Below are 18,579 nucleotides of genomic sequence, written 5' to 3'. Positions count from 1 at the left end.
TGGACTTTTTTTTGAGACATGGCGGTTAATATAAATTAAATTTTTAAAGATTTTATATTCTATGCCTTTATTATAATCTGTATATTGTAGAAAGACATCTTTCCAATAGTTCCAAATATATTTATCGATTTCCTTACGTGAAGTGGACCAAACAGAGCGCAGTGGTCTGGTCTTGCGTTATACAGAATTTAGATACTCAATTAAAGATACTTGAACAAAGAAATAAGGATTTAAAATGCCATATTGGCACTGGTCATTGTTCAGAATTGACACTTCACGCAGAGTTGTTAAAAATTACTCTAATAAAACAATAGCACATTTCATCGCAATTTCTCATTTTTTTTAAAATTTCCAATCCCAATATAATGACTGTTATATACAGTGTAAATAACTTCCGATAATTTATCCACCATAGGAGCACTGTTTGTTTTGAGGTAAACGTTCTACTAATAGACCACCAGGACAATCATATCTCTTCCTTTATGCTAGATCGGAGAAACAAAGCTTGCCTAGTATCTTTGAGACCTTTGACATCAAGTTTTATTCCACCTTTGACATCTGCAAATCGAATATTACATCATCGCTGCAGTTATCTTCATTGGCATTAGTGACATTGTTATTTTTCCTCTCATTTATCTTCGATTTCCCCATATCATTTATTTTTTTTAGAATTTAATTCAAGCTTTGAATTGATATTGTCCTCAGCTTCGTTATTTAATGTGTTTTTGGTAGCATCGAAGCTATTTTGAGACTTTCTCTCCATGTCTACAGGATCAATATAATCAGGTTTAGAGATCAATTATCTTGTTTTCTGAAGAAAGTTTCCCAATGCATAAAAATATTTTGATTTCAGTAGCAGTATATTTTAGTTTCAGTCACATTGGCAAATTTTGTCTAACTTATATCTTGCACTATAGATTCATAACAAGCTCTCATTCCTTGAATGAAATTGAGAGAGAGAGAGAGAGATGCTAAAGGCAACCAGCCCACCAAAGAACAACCTCTTAATCCTAACATATTTTTGTATTGTTTGGCATTGTTCCAATTCAGATTGAGGCAATCATTACTAATGGAGTGGCGGTATTACGTATACAACTACTACACCCACTGTGATGGATATAACATTTTCTGCAGGAATGTAAACTTTTTCCTGGAATCTTTTCATGGTGAATTATAACGTATTATATATGAAACCTCGCAAATAGGACAAAATATGTGCTCTGAACTTTAATCTGTCATTCAACAATCACAAACTACAACAAGAATATATCATAACATATTGGTTAATAAAACAATGAAACGTTACAAAACGCTATCATAATCACTAGAATATGATACTGTCTTTAAAAAATGTATGAGAAGTATTAGTCTACTGGCGATTTCACTTCAGTATTTTGATATACGATGGATATTTGAAAAATTCTATTTTGTTACATTTTAACTTTTCTTTGAACCTTAAATAAATTTAATGCTGCATGAAAGAGAAAATTATAGTCTTTAAAACGATATGCAGGTCCAAATACAGAAAGCCGGACACCTGAAGATATAGTGTCATGACGTAGTATAATTATAAGACCTTGACGCAAAATGGTCGGTGAAAAGAACAATTTCTATAACATCTGGACTCGTTTAGATTATTCTGTGACTGATATCATGGCCAACTTGGAAGACGTCGAGGGATGTAATTTTCTGTTTTTTGGTCATTGTATGATTTTAAAGAAGGCCATGCATCCATGGAAGATAACTCACATTCTGGAAGATCGTTGTCTTTGTTATATAAGCGGGAAGTGGCTTTTTTGATGTGGACACTAAAAGAAGAGGCTCGATACACAGTGGATAGTGTTATATATATCACGGACATCACAAGTATTAAGCTTCTAATACTTAATATACTGAAGAACCATTTGAAGCTGTGCTAGAAGGGCCTTGCATTTGTTGATGGTTGATCAAAATCATACTCGCCGAATAGCTTCCCACCTAATACGAACGGGTGAGCAGAGATATTTGAATGCAAATGTTTAAAGTGCTGAAACATAGAATTTCATTTTGAAACAAGAGGAAATAATGAAATTCGGGTCGGAAAAGACAAGCAGAGACCACAAACCGCTTGACGCCGTCATACATTCATGACAGACCTATTGAAGGAACACAACACGCAACCTTCGCATTACCCTCCATTCAACCTTGAATTAGCAACAAATGATTTCTGGTTGAGTCCAGTTATTAAACATTAGCTGAGAGCAGAAGATTGGATAGTCGCTATCCAATAATAAGTGTAGTATTCCAATATATGAACACCATACCCAAAAGTGAATACACCATGCCATTTAATAATTGCTTAATCAGACTGAAACAATTCGGTGATGCGTGGGGAGTGCTCAGAATGGATGCATTGAAATGCTGTTCACTAATGAACACGTAGTGCAACACACTAATTTTCAGAACTTTTGAAACACCCATAATCTTTATACATTTTGATATGACCCAAAAGGTACGAGATGCAGTTATGATAAATCTATGAAACTTAACTGAGAAATACACTTATTTTCAAGTAGAACAAGTATCACATTATTACTGTGTCAAATACCACAATTATAACATTAGTGTTTTCACGTGCCACAATTATCACAGCATTGTCATCAAATAATAAATACAGAACTTTACTTTTTATCTTAATAAAAACAGACAAGAAACACCTGATATTAAGCTCCTTGAGGTCACCCAAAAGATAAAAACACAAGAAAAATAACATTATCATTGTCTTAGAGGCGGTAGTACGTTGATGACCTCTTTTGCTGGAGCCGTGGATGTGATTGGAGGAAGGAGTCCATTGGGCAAAAGATGTCCATTGTTAATTCCATCAAAGTATACCTTTGACGAGAAACCTATACTTGATGGCGTGTCAGGTCTAATCTGGTTGAAGCTGAGCCGGCTACCATTCATGGATTTTCTTGTATTCGTCCTGAAAGTAAAATGTTGGTATGTTGCTAAAATGCACTAAGTTATGGGAGATCAAAGTTTACATATTTAAAACAATCATGTAACAAAGTACCCGTTATAATGAAAGGACGTGTTTTCAGCAATGAAATCGATCGAGGTAGATCAAATATAATCATCTATGAATGTACCGTGTAATGATAAAACGCTTTTTTAAACCATGACGAACAATAGTTAAAACATTTACGGAAACAACGACAGAAAAAATGTTTACAACTTTAGGTACGGTGGTAACAATTATTGTAATCATACTTTGTATATTAGTCCGGTATTTAACTGAAACGTTGACACTATACCATTGTCTACTGATGGGTTCCATGCAAGAGTGAGAGAGGATCTCTACGTTCTTTGAGAAATTATCAAAGCTCAATTACCAGGAGAGTGTTTTGTTTATTATGGCTGCTGGTTTGTGTAGTTTATTAACTGGTCCACCAGTACCAGTATACCTTATACAAAAAAGAACATTTTACTTATAAAGTAACGTGGTTAGGGAAATATCTTCTAAGATGTTGGTTCCTTTGCATATAATGTTTGCAATGTTTCAAACAGCATTTTCTTTTTTAGCACTACGTTTATAGTACCAAAGAGAGTTTGCACACTTTTGAAAGTATGTTATACTTGAAGGATTTCTTTTTTACTTTTATGTTTTAGGTCAATATGTATTGCAACACCGTTTCTTTTGACACCAAATTATATAAAAATACAATAACTTAACGTGCAAAACAGGTCTCCTAAATTTGACTGTATTTTGATCCACACATTTTTGGCACCAAAATCAAATATAATAATTTGTTTGGTTTCCATTTTATAAAAAAAAACAAAGTGCATGCCTCTCAATGTTTATAAGATAAAGTAGCAATTTTAACAATATTTTCTATAACCAAATTAATGGCTCTTCTAATATCTTGAAACTTGTTTCTTTAAAAAAATTGTCTAGGGTTAATCTAAATGTAAGTTCATTTGTGCAGATATACACGACAAATAATTCCCCGTTTTTTATTATTTCATATTTATTTTGTGTTCATTTCTTGTTTTTCCTATCTATTTCTGACTGTCTGGTTAGGTCAGTCTAATAATTTGCTGACAAAGATCCTCATTTTGAACAATGAAATCTTAACTTGTACTACCTGACCAGTAACATTGATTTTGTAAACAACATTAGTACGTAGTTAATATTCCTATATGTGCGTGGTTTATATGTTAGGATCATTATCATTGGTGGCCAACATGTTTATTTTATTCGGGTCTGGGTATAGGACACTGGGATTTCCATATGGAAAGCCTGTTGTACCTGATGTTTACCATGTTCTATATTATGATTTTAGTAACAGACTTAATTTGTGTAGGCAATTAGAACGTTCTAGAAATGAACGTTTGACCATTATCCTGGTTCTATATTCGTGTCTTAGTTTATATATATATATATATATATATATATGACCTTGTTCGCTTGAGAAATAGCTCGTCCTTGCATTAGCATACTTAGCAGAATCATTATTATTGTTGTGATCAGTATTTCATTTGAGTGAAATTATTTATTCAAATTATTATTCACTTGAAATACAAAGTCAAAGCGCTCATCAATAATAATCATGGACTGGAATATTAATTTTGAATCATTGTGAATTCAGACATGAACATTTAGTGATTATATTATTGAAATACATCAAAAGATTGTTAGCATGTCATCATAATCTAGGCCACACGCACGTTAGGCTATTTGATACTGCAGGCATGTTAACACATTCTGCATTTAAATATATTTGGAATAAAACTGAATGTCATTTGGAGCATCATAGATTTGGACTTGTTATTAATTTTAGCACTATTTGGGAGTTAATTCATAATTCTGTATGTTCATTTTAAATTTGCACCTTGTATTCTAGGGAAATAAATTATTTGTTGAATTTAATGTGACTCAATTTAAGACCAGATGTAAATACACCCAGTTTCATACCTGTACTTCCATTTGTAAATACTAACTCCGGCGACACCAGATGCCAAGAGAACAACCACACCTACACTGCACCCTATGATCACAGGAACATCTGGAACGACGAATAGGAATAAATGACTTTTCTATTTTTTTAAAGACATTAACAGGAGATACTTAGTTTAGGGTGAGGCACAAAACAGCATATCGTCACTCTTCATTTAACATTGCTTTTAGATCTAATGGTACGTAATTACAGTAATCATCATGCCATGCAAAGGATAGCTTTCTGCAGTCGAAAGATAATAATTACCCGGGTTGAATTTATATTATGTAGACAACCTATTATAAATGCTGTGGTCAGTTAAAAGCCACAAATGATATATTCAATTCTCGTTGTGATTATTCTGTACTAGTATTATTTTCAATAGCGAAGATATGTTGTTCAAATGTGTGAAATACTCATCGTCACACCTTTACTCTGTAAATTAAATAACATGTTGATTGTATTCCTTTCTAAATGTATATCTACATATTAATAAATTCACATATTGGTATATTTCGGAATTCAACAATACATCATTTTGTGTCTTCGAAGTCTAGCATTTTCCATGTGTTACCGTCTTTTGCCATTGGTTCCGATGCCCCCAAATTATTTACTGCCGTTGAAGCAGATGTTGAATTGTGCAGAACAGTATTAGTTGCAGTAGCAATCACAGATGTTGACTGGGAATTCGTTGCATTGATCACTGTTGTCAAAGTTGATGCCTTGGTCGAAGTTTTCTGTGTTGTCTGAGTGGATGAACTCACTAGAAGATAAATTGTAACAGTTGGTGACCTTCATGCATGCCATGTATAATAATCATCAACTCTTCTAGAAACGTTTGGAGGTGGGAGATCAGCTAAGGTTAAAGCTAGTGTTAAGATTCATATCGATGCTAAGTGCACTTTTTGACAGAATTTAATATTTATAGGCCCATATAAAAAGGAGACGTAAAACATAAGGCACGCGAATCGAACTGATGGGTTCTAGACCAGGCATTTCAAACAGTACTTCAAGTAAAGATAATGCATTGCAATCTCTCTCTCCATCCTTCGCTCTCTTTCTCCCCTCTTCTCTCTCTCTCTCTCTGTGTCTCTGTCTCTCTCTGTCTCATAAGCGCATATCCATTTTGTCGATACAAATAGGTCTAAATTGTTCAAGGCCTTTGTTTTGTCATTTAGCATAGGATTTTGTTTTGATACAACATAAACAACTGCTTCTTGTTTCCTTAGGAATCGATTATGCATTTTCAGGAATCACAAGCACCCTCCATCTGCTCAAACAATTAAAGAGATTTGCTATCAGCACTTATCAATCGGAATTAATTTCATTTTGAGTATTTCGACCACTGTTCATTCATGGCATCCAGAAACAACAGCGAATCTCTCTATACGGTTCTCTTCAAGCAGATCTTATAAAAGAGATATTTGTCCTTTCCAATAAACAAACAATGGGATCATACAGCTTGCAGAGCATGTTTTTATTTCATACTTCCAAAAACATAAAATAATCAATGGTCAATTTGTAAATAAAGTAACAGCAAATTTTGGGAACTTTAACAAATATAAGTGATTATTGCAAATGAAAACAAAAGGAAACAAACCACCCCTCCCCCATGACCATGACCAAGAAAAAAATTCGACTAATCGTAAAGGACTTAATTACCATGAGTACCATGAGTACCAGCTACTTATGGCAAATCATTTATTATGTCTCAGGATGCAGCGTCAGCTCAGTTGCAAGAGCGTCATACTCGTAATCCAAAGGTATCACGTTTTATACCCACCCAAGCCAGCCCGGGTCAGCTGTCTCTCGCTTAGTCCTACATGTATGACCTCGACGCTGATATTTATGTTGTGGGTGTCAATGTCTTACAGCCTAAATAACGGCGCTGTGTAGCGTGTTTTGATGTCGATTAACATCGTAACGAAAGGAAAATTTTCAGGAATATGTCACACGACTTGCAACTAAAATAAGGACGCTTTTCTACAAAGTAAAGTCATAATGTTTCAGTAAGTATATTAATTACATATATATCAATTTGTGGAAGAGTGGTGATATGGGCTGCTAAGTGTGTGAGATATTCCTGAAACATTGACTACTCATTCCGATGTCAACCGACTGTACAAAACCGTTATTTGGATAGTAAGACATAGCACTAAAACACAAACGAGATGAGCTATGTATTATATTGTAGGACTACCCATCTCTGTCATGGAGAAAGGCATTTATCGCCTTATTCTCGGCATGATATAGCTAATGCTAGGTTAAACGTATCATTTAAACCAACCAACTCAACCCAACCCAACCCAACCTAATTCCCGCACCTTCAAACAACCGAACAAAGATAAAAACTTGATTTACATGCAGAGGGACTTACATTTTAAAAATGAAGTGTTTAGTCAAATCGAAATTAGGATGGTAGAAATGAAGACTGGTTTAAAGGCATTTAGACATTAAAATATATCATTAAAATACATCAAAACCAGTCAAAACGTCTGGCTTTACCACTTTGCCCATTCAGCCCTAAATAGCCGTATAATAAGCGCTTTCAATAACCTCAATTTAAATACTATTTGGTAATGGGGGGGGGGAGAATAGTATTAAGGTCATTTGTTTATTTGTATCATTATATAGTCTTTCATTATTCATTGCTAAAAGACGATGCACCTTTGTATGGGCAGACAACTTTTCCTTAATTTTGTACTGACTAACCAACTAAGTAACGAATACGTTCAATGTGTCACAACAATACACCTATTGGCATGCCTTTTAGATATCACTGATAGGGAGAGTTTAGTCTGTACATCTTGTAGCATAATATCTGAATAGTGTATGCTGTTTGAAAATGGAGCGTCTATTACCTATGCAATCTTGAACACTGACTGATCCCTCGCCAACAGTCGTATATCCCGCCAAACATGATTTACATGCGGATTGTGCTGATTCGTCTTGATATGTTCCAAGATCACAAATATGGCAAGAGGATGTGGATGAGTCGTAGTAAGTTCCCAAAGGACACTCAACTAATAATAAAAGCAAAATTTTAAAGTATTGCACGAAAATCCTTTTATTTTGTTACGATATATATAATTTGCTTATAAAATAGGGTTGTCCTCGTTCGTAATAATACAGTGTTAAAATATTTACGATAAAATAGCGCTTGAGACATTAAACTTCCAGTGGTTATATGCTAGCAGCCATAAGAAGGTTTTACTTTAACAATGCCAGTAGACTTGTGTTCAGTCTGTTTATATGGATATTTTTATTCTTAAATATGCTAGGATATTTTCATTTACAGAGAACTTTTGTTTCAAATAATATGAATTATTATTTTTATGCTCACTACACATGCCACTTGAAGCGACTAGTCCAGTAGGGCAATCAACGATAGCTTTGGTACCAATCTTTTTCATGTCAACTCTGTGAGTGCTATTAGATACGTAAACAGTGAGATCAGCTGCTGTTTCGTTCACTAGTTTCTGCGTGGAAAGGTCGACTTCAGTTATAGCTTGAACCAGTTTCATCAAATTATCGCTTACTGTAAAGACAAAATGACATGAAAAACGAATTTTAAAAAATAAATGCATGAGAATAATATTATATTTAAAATAATCACACCCATAAAAGAAAAATGCTGAACTTTCTGCAAAATTAGGCTCCTCGATCAAAGTTTCACATTAACTAATGTACAAAAAAGGGCAAAATCTTAATGAAACAGAAATATATAAACATATTTATTATAAACATATTATAAACATATAAACATATTTTTAAACAAAAATATAAACATATTTTGAATGTGAACCGCAGCTAAACCATGCATGAAATCTGACGGGGCATGACTAAGTAATTAATAAGGAGTTGCATCAACTATGATTGTACGACTAAATAAATTAAAACGTACACACTACATTTTGATTCATATAATCGAGTTTCGCGAGCAGAAATTATATTTGCAAAAGTCATATTACTACCTTCGTTTCGCAACCACATGTAGTTCATGAGGATGAACCGCGCGAGTCGTTTAAAAGGCGATTTGATAATTAAATGTTTTATCATTTCACTTCAAAATATGGACACCAATCAGTCGTACATCATACATATAATAATTCTTTGTATGCAAAAAATTAAATAATATGTGTGAGCAAAAGTAAAATATTATATCGTGCATACACTAACTCATTAATCCGTCAGTTATTTACGTTGATTAACTTGCATCTATATCCTTGTTTGCCGTAACTCGACTACATATATAAACACAAACCATAATATCAATGCAGATTTATATAGGTCCACAAGGATATAATATATTGTAATAAACAAACCCGATGAATTCATTTGAGAATGTAAAACATGGCCGTTGCAGCCAAATTCATTTCACTCAGCTGTTCTGTACATATAATGATGTTATGTTTGTGAAATAAAGCAACTATTTTGAACTTGGCAGAGTTAGTATATTGTGCTATTAGTGATCTCGATGTGCTTTGCTTTTTAAACATAATTGAATGTATACATTCATGTTCCAAGTTTTGGTACGGTCTTAGCGGTATCGCTTGTACTTCGCGCAAAGGACTTTTAAACAATTACAAGATCTGCAGTCACGTGTGCAAAACAGTTGCTTTAAAATGACACAAGCAAAACATGAGCTAAAAATAATGCCGAATAGGGTCTTGGTGTGTTTGAAATAATACGTATTGTTTATGAACCTCATATTAACACTGTAGAACTATACCTGTTCATATTCTATAATGGACATGTCTGGGTTTTTTCCATGACTTTGTTGCTGTAGACCTATATAGATATAGATAGATATAGATAGATATAGATAGATATATATATATATATAGATATATATATATATATATATATATATATATATATATATATATATATATATATATATATATATATATATATATATATATATACGACATGACCGTTGAAAGAAGATATGTTGTGTTAATTTTGCTTCCGATTTGTTAATTTCTGTATGTATATGTTATTAGTTGCACTGATACTGTTTCACAAATATGTATGAAACTAACATAAGACTTTTGTACGATGTTTGTATGAAATGAAACAATAATAACGCTTGATATGGTCAGTAATTCATTGTGTGGCCAAGAGCGGGTTGGTTTTGTTGAAAACTTCCTCTAGGCTCTCTCACGTAAGGCCAAGTAAATTGAAATTTCATTGACATTCCGTTTTAGACACTCTAGCATTCTATCGCCATCCAAAATGTCTCCAGAGCATTGCGTTTGAAACCTAGTAGCATTAGTAGCATTTTTGTCTTCAACGAATATCCTTTTCATCTTTGTCACTTGATATGGTGGACATGGAATCTTGGCACTACGATACTCTTCCACCTTCTCATCCCTTGAGACACTCAAGTCCCTTATGGCTTGCCTATATTTGCGAGTATAAGTGTCAATAAGTCGACTCCTTGAATGTTTCTTTATTAAGCACCCTAAATCTTTGGAAAATGATTTGATTGTAGCATGATACGAACTTGACTGAACCAAAGTCTTCAGATGTCAGTCACAAAACTAAATCAGTTACTGTTCAACACAAATGCAAGAAATGTCACTAAAACACCACCAATAGTAATATAAATAAATCAAAAATTATGTTTAAGGTTTAAAGTATTTCCATACACGTAGCCTTACTGACACACCATGGATTCGACTGTAGGAGAACAAGAGGACATATACATGTCAAACTCACCATCTCTTAAGATATTAACTTAGTCAATAATTAACGTTTAGCAACAATTTTAACATCGAAGAGTTCTGAAGGTACGACTTCTTCTAAAGTAAGCATTTTCTTATATATCTTACTATATCTATTCTAAATTTTCAAATAATCAATTATTTTCATCTCGAGAACCACATGTCTTGCCTTGAGGCAAGTGCCTTCTCACACACTACCGCAAACACATCCAACAAATCAAGTAATCATAGTTGCAAGCAAAATCATTATATTTATTGTTTGCGAAATCATATAATGCATATCAAAGGCATATATAATTTAACATAATTTTCATTATCTTTTGAAATAGCAGAAAATATAAAGCTTGGTTGATTAATATTTATTGAATTGTATCAGATGAATCGATTGAAGAAAAGTGTGAATTATAAGCAAATGAATAATTCAGTTGAAAGCATGTAATTCATACATGCTTAAAAATTTTTTTTGCTATTTATAGTACTGACCAGAATTGTAATATTTATATGGAGGCCTCGATAGTTATCGAGTTACGGATGTGCTTGTAATACAACTATCTGTTATACCTGATCAGTGCTACGATCTGCACATTAAAATTTCCTGAACCACACCCACCCATCCTATGATGCCTCTTTACATTATCAACAGCCCTTAAGAATAGAAGATCTAACCTGTATTATTTTCATATAAAGCAGGTAGGTCCAAATTTTCTGCTCCATCCAGTGATGACATCAATGCAATTGTTGCAGTCACAGTCCCATTACTTGAGCAGGCCGTAGACACAGATATATTGCACGTTTTATTCGAAACACACTGAAGAGACTGAAGCTTCTCTGCAATGGTAGCTTCTGCCAAACTCGAAGCTGAACAAGGTAGTGTCTCGTACGTGATTGTTGTCGATGTTGTGATCATTCTAGGTCCAATTACCCCTGCAAAAGGAACGGGATACGCAAGGTAGTAACACATTTGCGTGACATTATTTCGATGTAATAATGCTCAGTGTAATGCTGAAGGTACACATTGGTAGTAATATGACATTAAACCATTAAGCAATGTTAGCTACATTCATAGGTTTCTGCTGCTTTGCAACATGAGAGACAGAGAGAGGTTAAAATAAGTTAGATTCAAATTTCTGACATAACGGAATTAAGTTGTGTTTGTTAATGAAATAAAATTATTAAGAAGATCAAAAATATTGTTCTATCAAACTGATGAGATGATCAAATATTTGATCAAACACGCTGAAGTGGTTCACGAACATTGTTTCAATGCATCTTGAAAGCTAACACTGCTCAAAAAAAATCTTTATATTAATTCATCCAGAAATTTAATCAATACATGCCGCTTAATATATTGATATTGATAGTTATATAGATATAAGGAAATCAGCAAGCTTGTCTTAATTTTATCTTGCTTTTGATAGAGAATTTGGTAATAAAAATGAGTCTTTTCTTACCTGTACATGATGGTGTTCGGCCTAGAGGATTAAGAGTCGATGTGTGAGTCCATTTGTAGTTTGTTGATATTCCACATTTATATTCCAGGTTTGGTTCGAATCCAGGTGCAAATGCAAGGCCATCTTGGCATTTTATTGTACGTATCTCCGTGCCGTTCTCTACTTTAACTTCGATCTTAGTGCCATTTCCAAGTGGTAACTCAGGGCACACTAGAACGTGTTGATGAATTAGTCATTCACTTCAATACAATATTCGATCGAATATTATATACTAAATTAATATCTTTATAATGTTGGATTAGTTTAGATTGTTTTAAAAGTAAATTCAAATAGCTCTTACAGATTACAAAATGAAAGTAGTAATTTAAACACTAAATTCACCATTAAATGTCATTATACATGTTGACAAGTCGAAAATATAACAGAGATTAAAAATCATATCAACACATGATGTAATAAAAACCAATTGTATCTGAGTTATTTCTTACTTCAACGCAAATGAAGTATGAATCTAAGATCATCATTTCTTGAGAGATCTCAGGATATGTGGAGCCTGCTTCAGGCACGAAACTAGGGCTTGAGGGGTAGTGTCGTGCTTTCCGGCCTTGACACTCGACCGTGGTCGCATGAGGAGATTCGGATTGGCGGCGATCTTCCTGGCTAGATATATTGCAAGATAGAGTAAATCAGTGACTCAGGACTGGTCTCAGAAACATGCAGTCTTGATCCCGTAACTTATGTATTATGTACTATGACTGTGTACGGGTAGGCAAAGGCCCAAACCTCTCCAACCTGATTGACATTTCATCCACAGCCCATATTTCTGGGTCTTGTACAGGAGAGACAAAGGTGGACAACTTGTGGTTCCACCTCATTACAAAATGATCTATCATCGTTCGCCCCGAGAGGGCGTAGATCCGGGCAAAGATCACTGGGTTGAGAGACCATTCTGTGTGAATGACCTGGCCTCTCCTGGATATAGTGTCGATCAGGACATTGATCCTGCCTGGGAGGTTTCTGACTTGCACACTGACACGGAGATTGTCGCAGCAGCGTAGAAACTGCCACTCCGAGACACAGGTTGGGTGATTTGTTGCTCCCCTCCCCTGCTGTTTGAGGTTGTAAGTCATCACAACCGAATTGTTGGATATGATATCTGATTTGCCTGAGAATCAATCTTCCCAGAAGTGACAGGCCTTGACGACAGTCCTCATTTATAGGATGTTGATGTGTAGAGGCTAATCCTCTGGCTTCCACATGCCGCCTACGGTAGTGAAGTCTGGCAACAGGTGGAGGCCCTAACGGTACGTACTGGTGTCAGTGCAAACTGTTGTTTCCGCTTCGGTCTTCTCCAGCGGTATTCCCCTGGACAGCCAAATTAGAGTGCATCACGGAAGCAAGACAGATCGAATCTCTAGCGTGCTCGGGATGGGTTGATCGAGGAATCTCAGAAGGGGCGTCACTGAGTCAGCAGTGACATATGTTAGGGGAGCACAAAAAGGCTCCCAAGTGGGATCAGGTTCGTTGCTGCATTGAATGAACCGAGAGGACGCAGGAACTCTTCGTTGAAATCCGAGGTTTGTCCAAAAGAGGCTCGACCATTTCTATTATTTTGTTCATGCTCAGCAACGTAAGATAGCGGCTGGTGAAAACTTCATACCTAGATGGACAAATTTCTGGGATGGATGAAGATCGGAATTCCAGTTCAATAGAAAACCTAGATGAACCAGAAGAGAAGGAAAGTAGATCTTTCATGCATTGAAGCAGTTAGAACCTACCTGTGTTTCTGAAGGATGTCTCTGTTGAGGACGTCAATAAGAACAGATAGACGATGAAATCCACCATCTACGTGAAAGCTTAGAGGCTGATATTGAGGCCAAACGACAAAAATGTAAATTGGTAGACTGTGTCTTGTAAGCAAAGCGAAGATACTTGCGTGAAATGGAATGGATGGAGAAGTCAAATAATGCGTCGGTCATGTCAAGACTGAAGACATACTTGCCCTGTTGGACCGAAAGGCTGATTGTCCTCGCCAGTAAGGATAAATCGATGAGGTGATTCAAAACGATTGCAGGTCTGTGTTTACCATTTGTTTTTCAAATCAGGAACACCCTTGATGATGAGAGGAGCGACCAAATCTTGTGTTGAAGTAATCCCTCTCACGATCTGCAGGACCTTCCGTGAATATTGGGGAGGAAGAGAGAAAAAGAAACCCAAATCCCGTACAAAATAATCTGGATCACCCACTTTTGTCGAGGGAAAAGGTAGATTAAGTCATCTCGAAAGCACAGGAGACGGCCGCCCACTGGTAGGTTGTCTACAGGCGGTGGGGTATCTTAAAGGCGGAGAAAGTCTGTTTAATCCCGTCTTTGTACGAATGTCTATGTTGAATAGATTGTTGCCTCCTCGAACAAGGTTGGGACCGGTATTGGTGTATATCATGCTGAGAAAGATCCCCGTTTCTTGGCCTCTGTGCATCCATTATTATATGCGGAGGCTAAGGGGTCCAAAAGCCTGTGCGTGGGTGGATCGGAAAATTGGAAGAGTAGCTCCTAAGCTGTCTTCTTCCGAATGTCTTCAGTTCGTCCCTCAAATATCAACGAAAACCAAATAGCAAGCGTATAATGCAGTTTAGAATATGCCGACAGCAGACATGCGCCATGAATGATAAGATCAAGATTGGACATAGCCATTGCGGATTGGTTATAGTATGGTGAGCTGCTCTATTAGGGACATAAGCGATCCTAGTAAACGCCTCCTGCGCGTGACTATCGTCGGATTGTTCAGCGAGACGGAAAATTGCCAAGTCTAATGTGGAAGATATCTACTTTGTAATCAAACGAACCCGACACGTCAAACCGAAAGCCGGTCATTAATTTCATTAATCTTTGTAGACTTGGAAAGAAGCCATAATGACGGCGCCCCCCCCCCCCATCCTCAACATCCACATACGCCTTGTCTTTGCAGTCTTGTGATGCGGAAAGGGGTGGGGGAAGCACTATGAAATGACAAACACCCTATTAATTTCCACAGCGGCTGAGTTTAAGTTGAATTCGGTCGTCTCAATAGTAGGGTCGGCATAAGAATCATTACACTTACGGTGCGCAGAGTCCTCGTCCGGTTCGGCTCCAAGCTCTGAATAAGACATGTCAGGTGGCATAGACGACTCAGCTCGGTCGTATCCGTCCGACACAAGCTCTCCCCTGAGGATAATTCGTGAGTAATCTAATACCCGGCATCGCCGGAAAAGCCGGCTCTGCTGATATTGTTGGCATCGCCGGAACAGCCGGCCAGTCCAGTATATTTGGCTGGTGTAAGCGGTGTGAGGTCGACGTGAGGACTTGCTCTATATTTGTCGGTCCGGCCAGCACATGTGCCGGTCGCTCCAAAGCAGTTTTTGAACGGGCAGATTTCTCATTGAAATTGCCGGTGAAATACTGATATAGTGTCAGCTGCCAAGCAAGACCGGCGAACATTGTCATTAACAATCGCGTAAACATTGTGTGGTGGACCATTCCAGCCAAGAGGTCTCCATGCTGGGACGTTTGGACTGAAGATAATGTCTGGGCGACTGCCGGTGTCGGCTGGACAGGTCTTGTTGGTGCGACAGTATTATTATTTACTCAGTCTAGCTGATGTATCGTTAATTCCATGCACCCAGACTTACCGGCCTGTGGGAAGGCTTACCTCATCTGGGTTGCCTAAAATTGGAGGAATATTCACATAAAGTATCCTTAGTCGAAAAAGTTGAGACGACATTGATGCTTTGTTTTGATTTATGGAGTTGCATCTTTATTGTGCTGTACAAAATTTGCATCTTATACAGCGATGGATGGTCCACTCCTTTATACTATCTGTCTCCTGACGCAGCGGTATATGTTGGTTCCGTGTGACAAACGTTAGCTTGAACCGTATGATGATTTGGGGTGGAGACTAAGGATGTCAGAGGTATCCTGCAGTGCGAAAATAGCCCAATTCACTCTCAAGACAGAATGACCTTGTAGATGCAAACGGTAGTGTGGTGGGACGCGGCCTGACAGACGAAGTCCAAATAAGTAACAAAATTAGAGTATTGGCTGAAGTTGAAAAGTAATATATACAGCCTGTAGGAGATGAATAAATCCATTGAATAAATCCAAAACGTTCAATGGATTTTCCTTTAGGTAAGAAGAGAAATGCTGGGTGGTCAAGGGAAGGTAATGGCATAGTTACTGCCCTTTATAGATCTAAAACTAGACAGGATAAGACTATTGTCATCTTTTAGTAGGGTTGAATTTGCGAGTTAGCAGGCTAATATTCCTAACGTAATGTAACTAGGGAACGTATTCGAAGGAGAAACAATAGGACACATGATTTCTTGAGCAAGAACAAACGGGTTTGACATAGATTCATAGGTAAAAAGATAACTATTGCAACAAATTTATAATATCCATTGAAGGTTCTCAAATTTTTTATTGCAAAAAATTAAAGGTAATATATCAGAGCTATGATTCAAGGTTCGTGACAAATGGAAATTATACCGTTTTATGCTGAATTTATAAGATTTGATTGAAAGCTTACCAGGACAGTCTTCCGTATTGCAAATTTCTGTTTCTTGCGCCTGACCTGTGCAACTTAAACCGTATGGGCCAGGCGATGGACTGTCACAGCGTCTTGATCTTGACAGTGATCCACCACGGCAGGATGCCGAACAAACTGTCCATGCAGTCCATTCACTCCAATTGCCATTCACTAGACCAATGATCAAAATTGAATTCAGTAAAAAAAAGTAATATATAAATTTACGCAATCAATGTATATATGTATCAATCAACCAATCGATGCATGAGCCTCAATATCAGATACTTTTGTGGTCATTGGACTATTACTCAAATTACAATATATATATATATATGAGCATATATTAGTAGAGAGAAAGATAGAAAGATCAACAGAGAGTGACGTATGCTCATATGCTTGTAGGGATAGATTGTACCGAAAGAGCCAAATACATTATATTGATGTAAACACATTCTCAAACTCGCAAAATCACATTGCTTTGCGCATAGAAATTACATTCTGCATCAAGTTTCAATATCATGATGCATCTGTTTGAAATTTTAAACTCTGCTATTTTAACCTATTTTACTCTGGATGAAAGTGTCTGTTATAAGAAGAATAAGATATGAGAAGATTTTCTTGTCTCGAACAATGAACTCTAATGAAACATTTAATTGCTATGAATAGCAACAATTTGAATGTTTAAGATTCCTCCATGGGCACTATTTGTATGCCAGATGGTGGGGGGGGGGGAAAGTCTCATAGATTAAAAAATACAATGCCTGCCTTAAATTTCTTGTATTCCTGAGATCGTGTGCAGCCATTCGCCTGGCCGTGGTCAAGGTCATGATAATTAAGAACGGCTACTTTGCCCCATAGTGGACACTTCAGTGTATATTATTCCAGTCAGGCCAACATGCTATATTGGTATTGTATCATTGGTTGCATTTGTTTTCATGATAAGTTTATTATTGTTCATTGTTTGTCTTTTTCCATTTCAAGAGTCACTTTCTCCAAGCAGATATGTTCCTATCTATCTATCTATCTGTATATATATCCATATATGGTGAGAGAAAAGAGAGAGAGAGAGAGAGAAAGAGAAAGAGGATGACCATGCAACCATTAAACACGGCTGCATCTTACCTGGGGCCACCTCACACAACACTCCACTATACCCGGGCAGACAAGAACAGTTGTAATCCAATCCATTGTTGATACACGTGGCACCATTTTGACATCCATTTTCTTTGCACAGGTCAGGTGCTATAACGCAAGTGGGACCACTGTAACCATGGAGACATCTACATACGAAACCAGCAGCACTATTGATGCAAGTGTGATTCCCACAAGGATTCGATGAACATTCATCTACGGCTGCAATGGAAAATCATTCTTCATTCAGAATTTAAACTGATGTAATTACCCACGCTATAGACGCCAAACGTGACAAATAATCTTGAAAATATTTACATTTAGGCTTATACGTACAATATGAAAAGCTAAAACCAAAATTGTATTTGTTTATAATGTAACTGAATTTAGATGTTCATATCGTATTATATTAAATCCAATCGATATTTCGTTTTCTACATTTCTGATACTTAATACTACGTAATTTGGGCATCTATTCTTCCTATAATCAGAAATAAATAAGTGACTAAATGTCATCAACATTGATTATTTTCATATATATATATCGGAAGACAACCAATTCTTTTTTTTACACACATTATACATTACAAACATTAATAAAACAAAGATTTAAGGTGCATTTCCACAAATTACTTCCTAAACGTGATTCAGTTCTAGGTAAGGATGGGCATAACCGTCTAATAGCTACCCACACAAAGTCTCCATGAATCACAAAGAACCTCCCCTCTTGAG

The 18,579-nt window shown here is 36.3% G+C and overlaps 1 protein-coding gene across 1 annotated transcript in view; it reads right to left on the bottom strand.

The window, feature by feature from the left end:
* Positions 1-1,212: 1,212 nt before the first annotated feature.
* The window catches only part of LOC149778274 (uncharacterized), a 47,541-nt gene continuing 30,174 nt past the window's right edge, over positions 1,213-18,579 (bottom strand). The window contains exons 18-26 of the mRNA XM_089939077.1: positions 17,839-18,069; positions 16,717-16,887; positions 12,157-12,366; positions 11,372-11,629; positions 8,320-8,514; positions 7,838-7,999; positions 5,551-5,739; positions 4,955-5,045; positions 1,213-2,962 (exon numbers count right to left, since the gene is read on the bottom strand). Coding sequence (XP_089795203.1) covers positions 2,755-2,962; positions 4,955-5,045; positions 5,551-5,739; positions 7,838-7,999; positions 8,320-8,514; positions 11,372-11,629; positions 12,157-12,366; positions 16,717-16,887; positions 17,839-18,069 — 1,715 coding nt within the window. The 3' untranslated portion in view covers positions 1,213-2,754. The remainder of the gene's footprint in view (positions 2,963-4,954; positions 5,046-5,550; positions 5,740-7,837; positions 8,000-8,319; positions 8,515-11,371; positions 11,630-12,156; positions 12,367-16,716; positions 16,888-17,838; positions 18,070-18,579) is intronic.

The sequence above is a fragment of the Sinohyriopsis cumingii genome, chromosome 17, assembly GCF_028554795.1.
Source record: "Sinohyriopsis cumingii isolate HCF-2022 chromosome 17, ASM2855479v2, whole genome shotgun sequence".
Lineage (NCBI taxonomy): Eukaryota > Metazoa > Mollusca > Bivalvia > Unionida > Unionidae > Sinohyriopsis > Sinohyriopsis cumingii.
The sequence above is the reverse complement of the archived record's forward strand: the minus strand, read 5'-3'. Positions and strand labels throughout refer to the sequence as shown.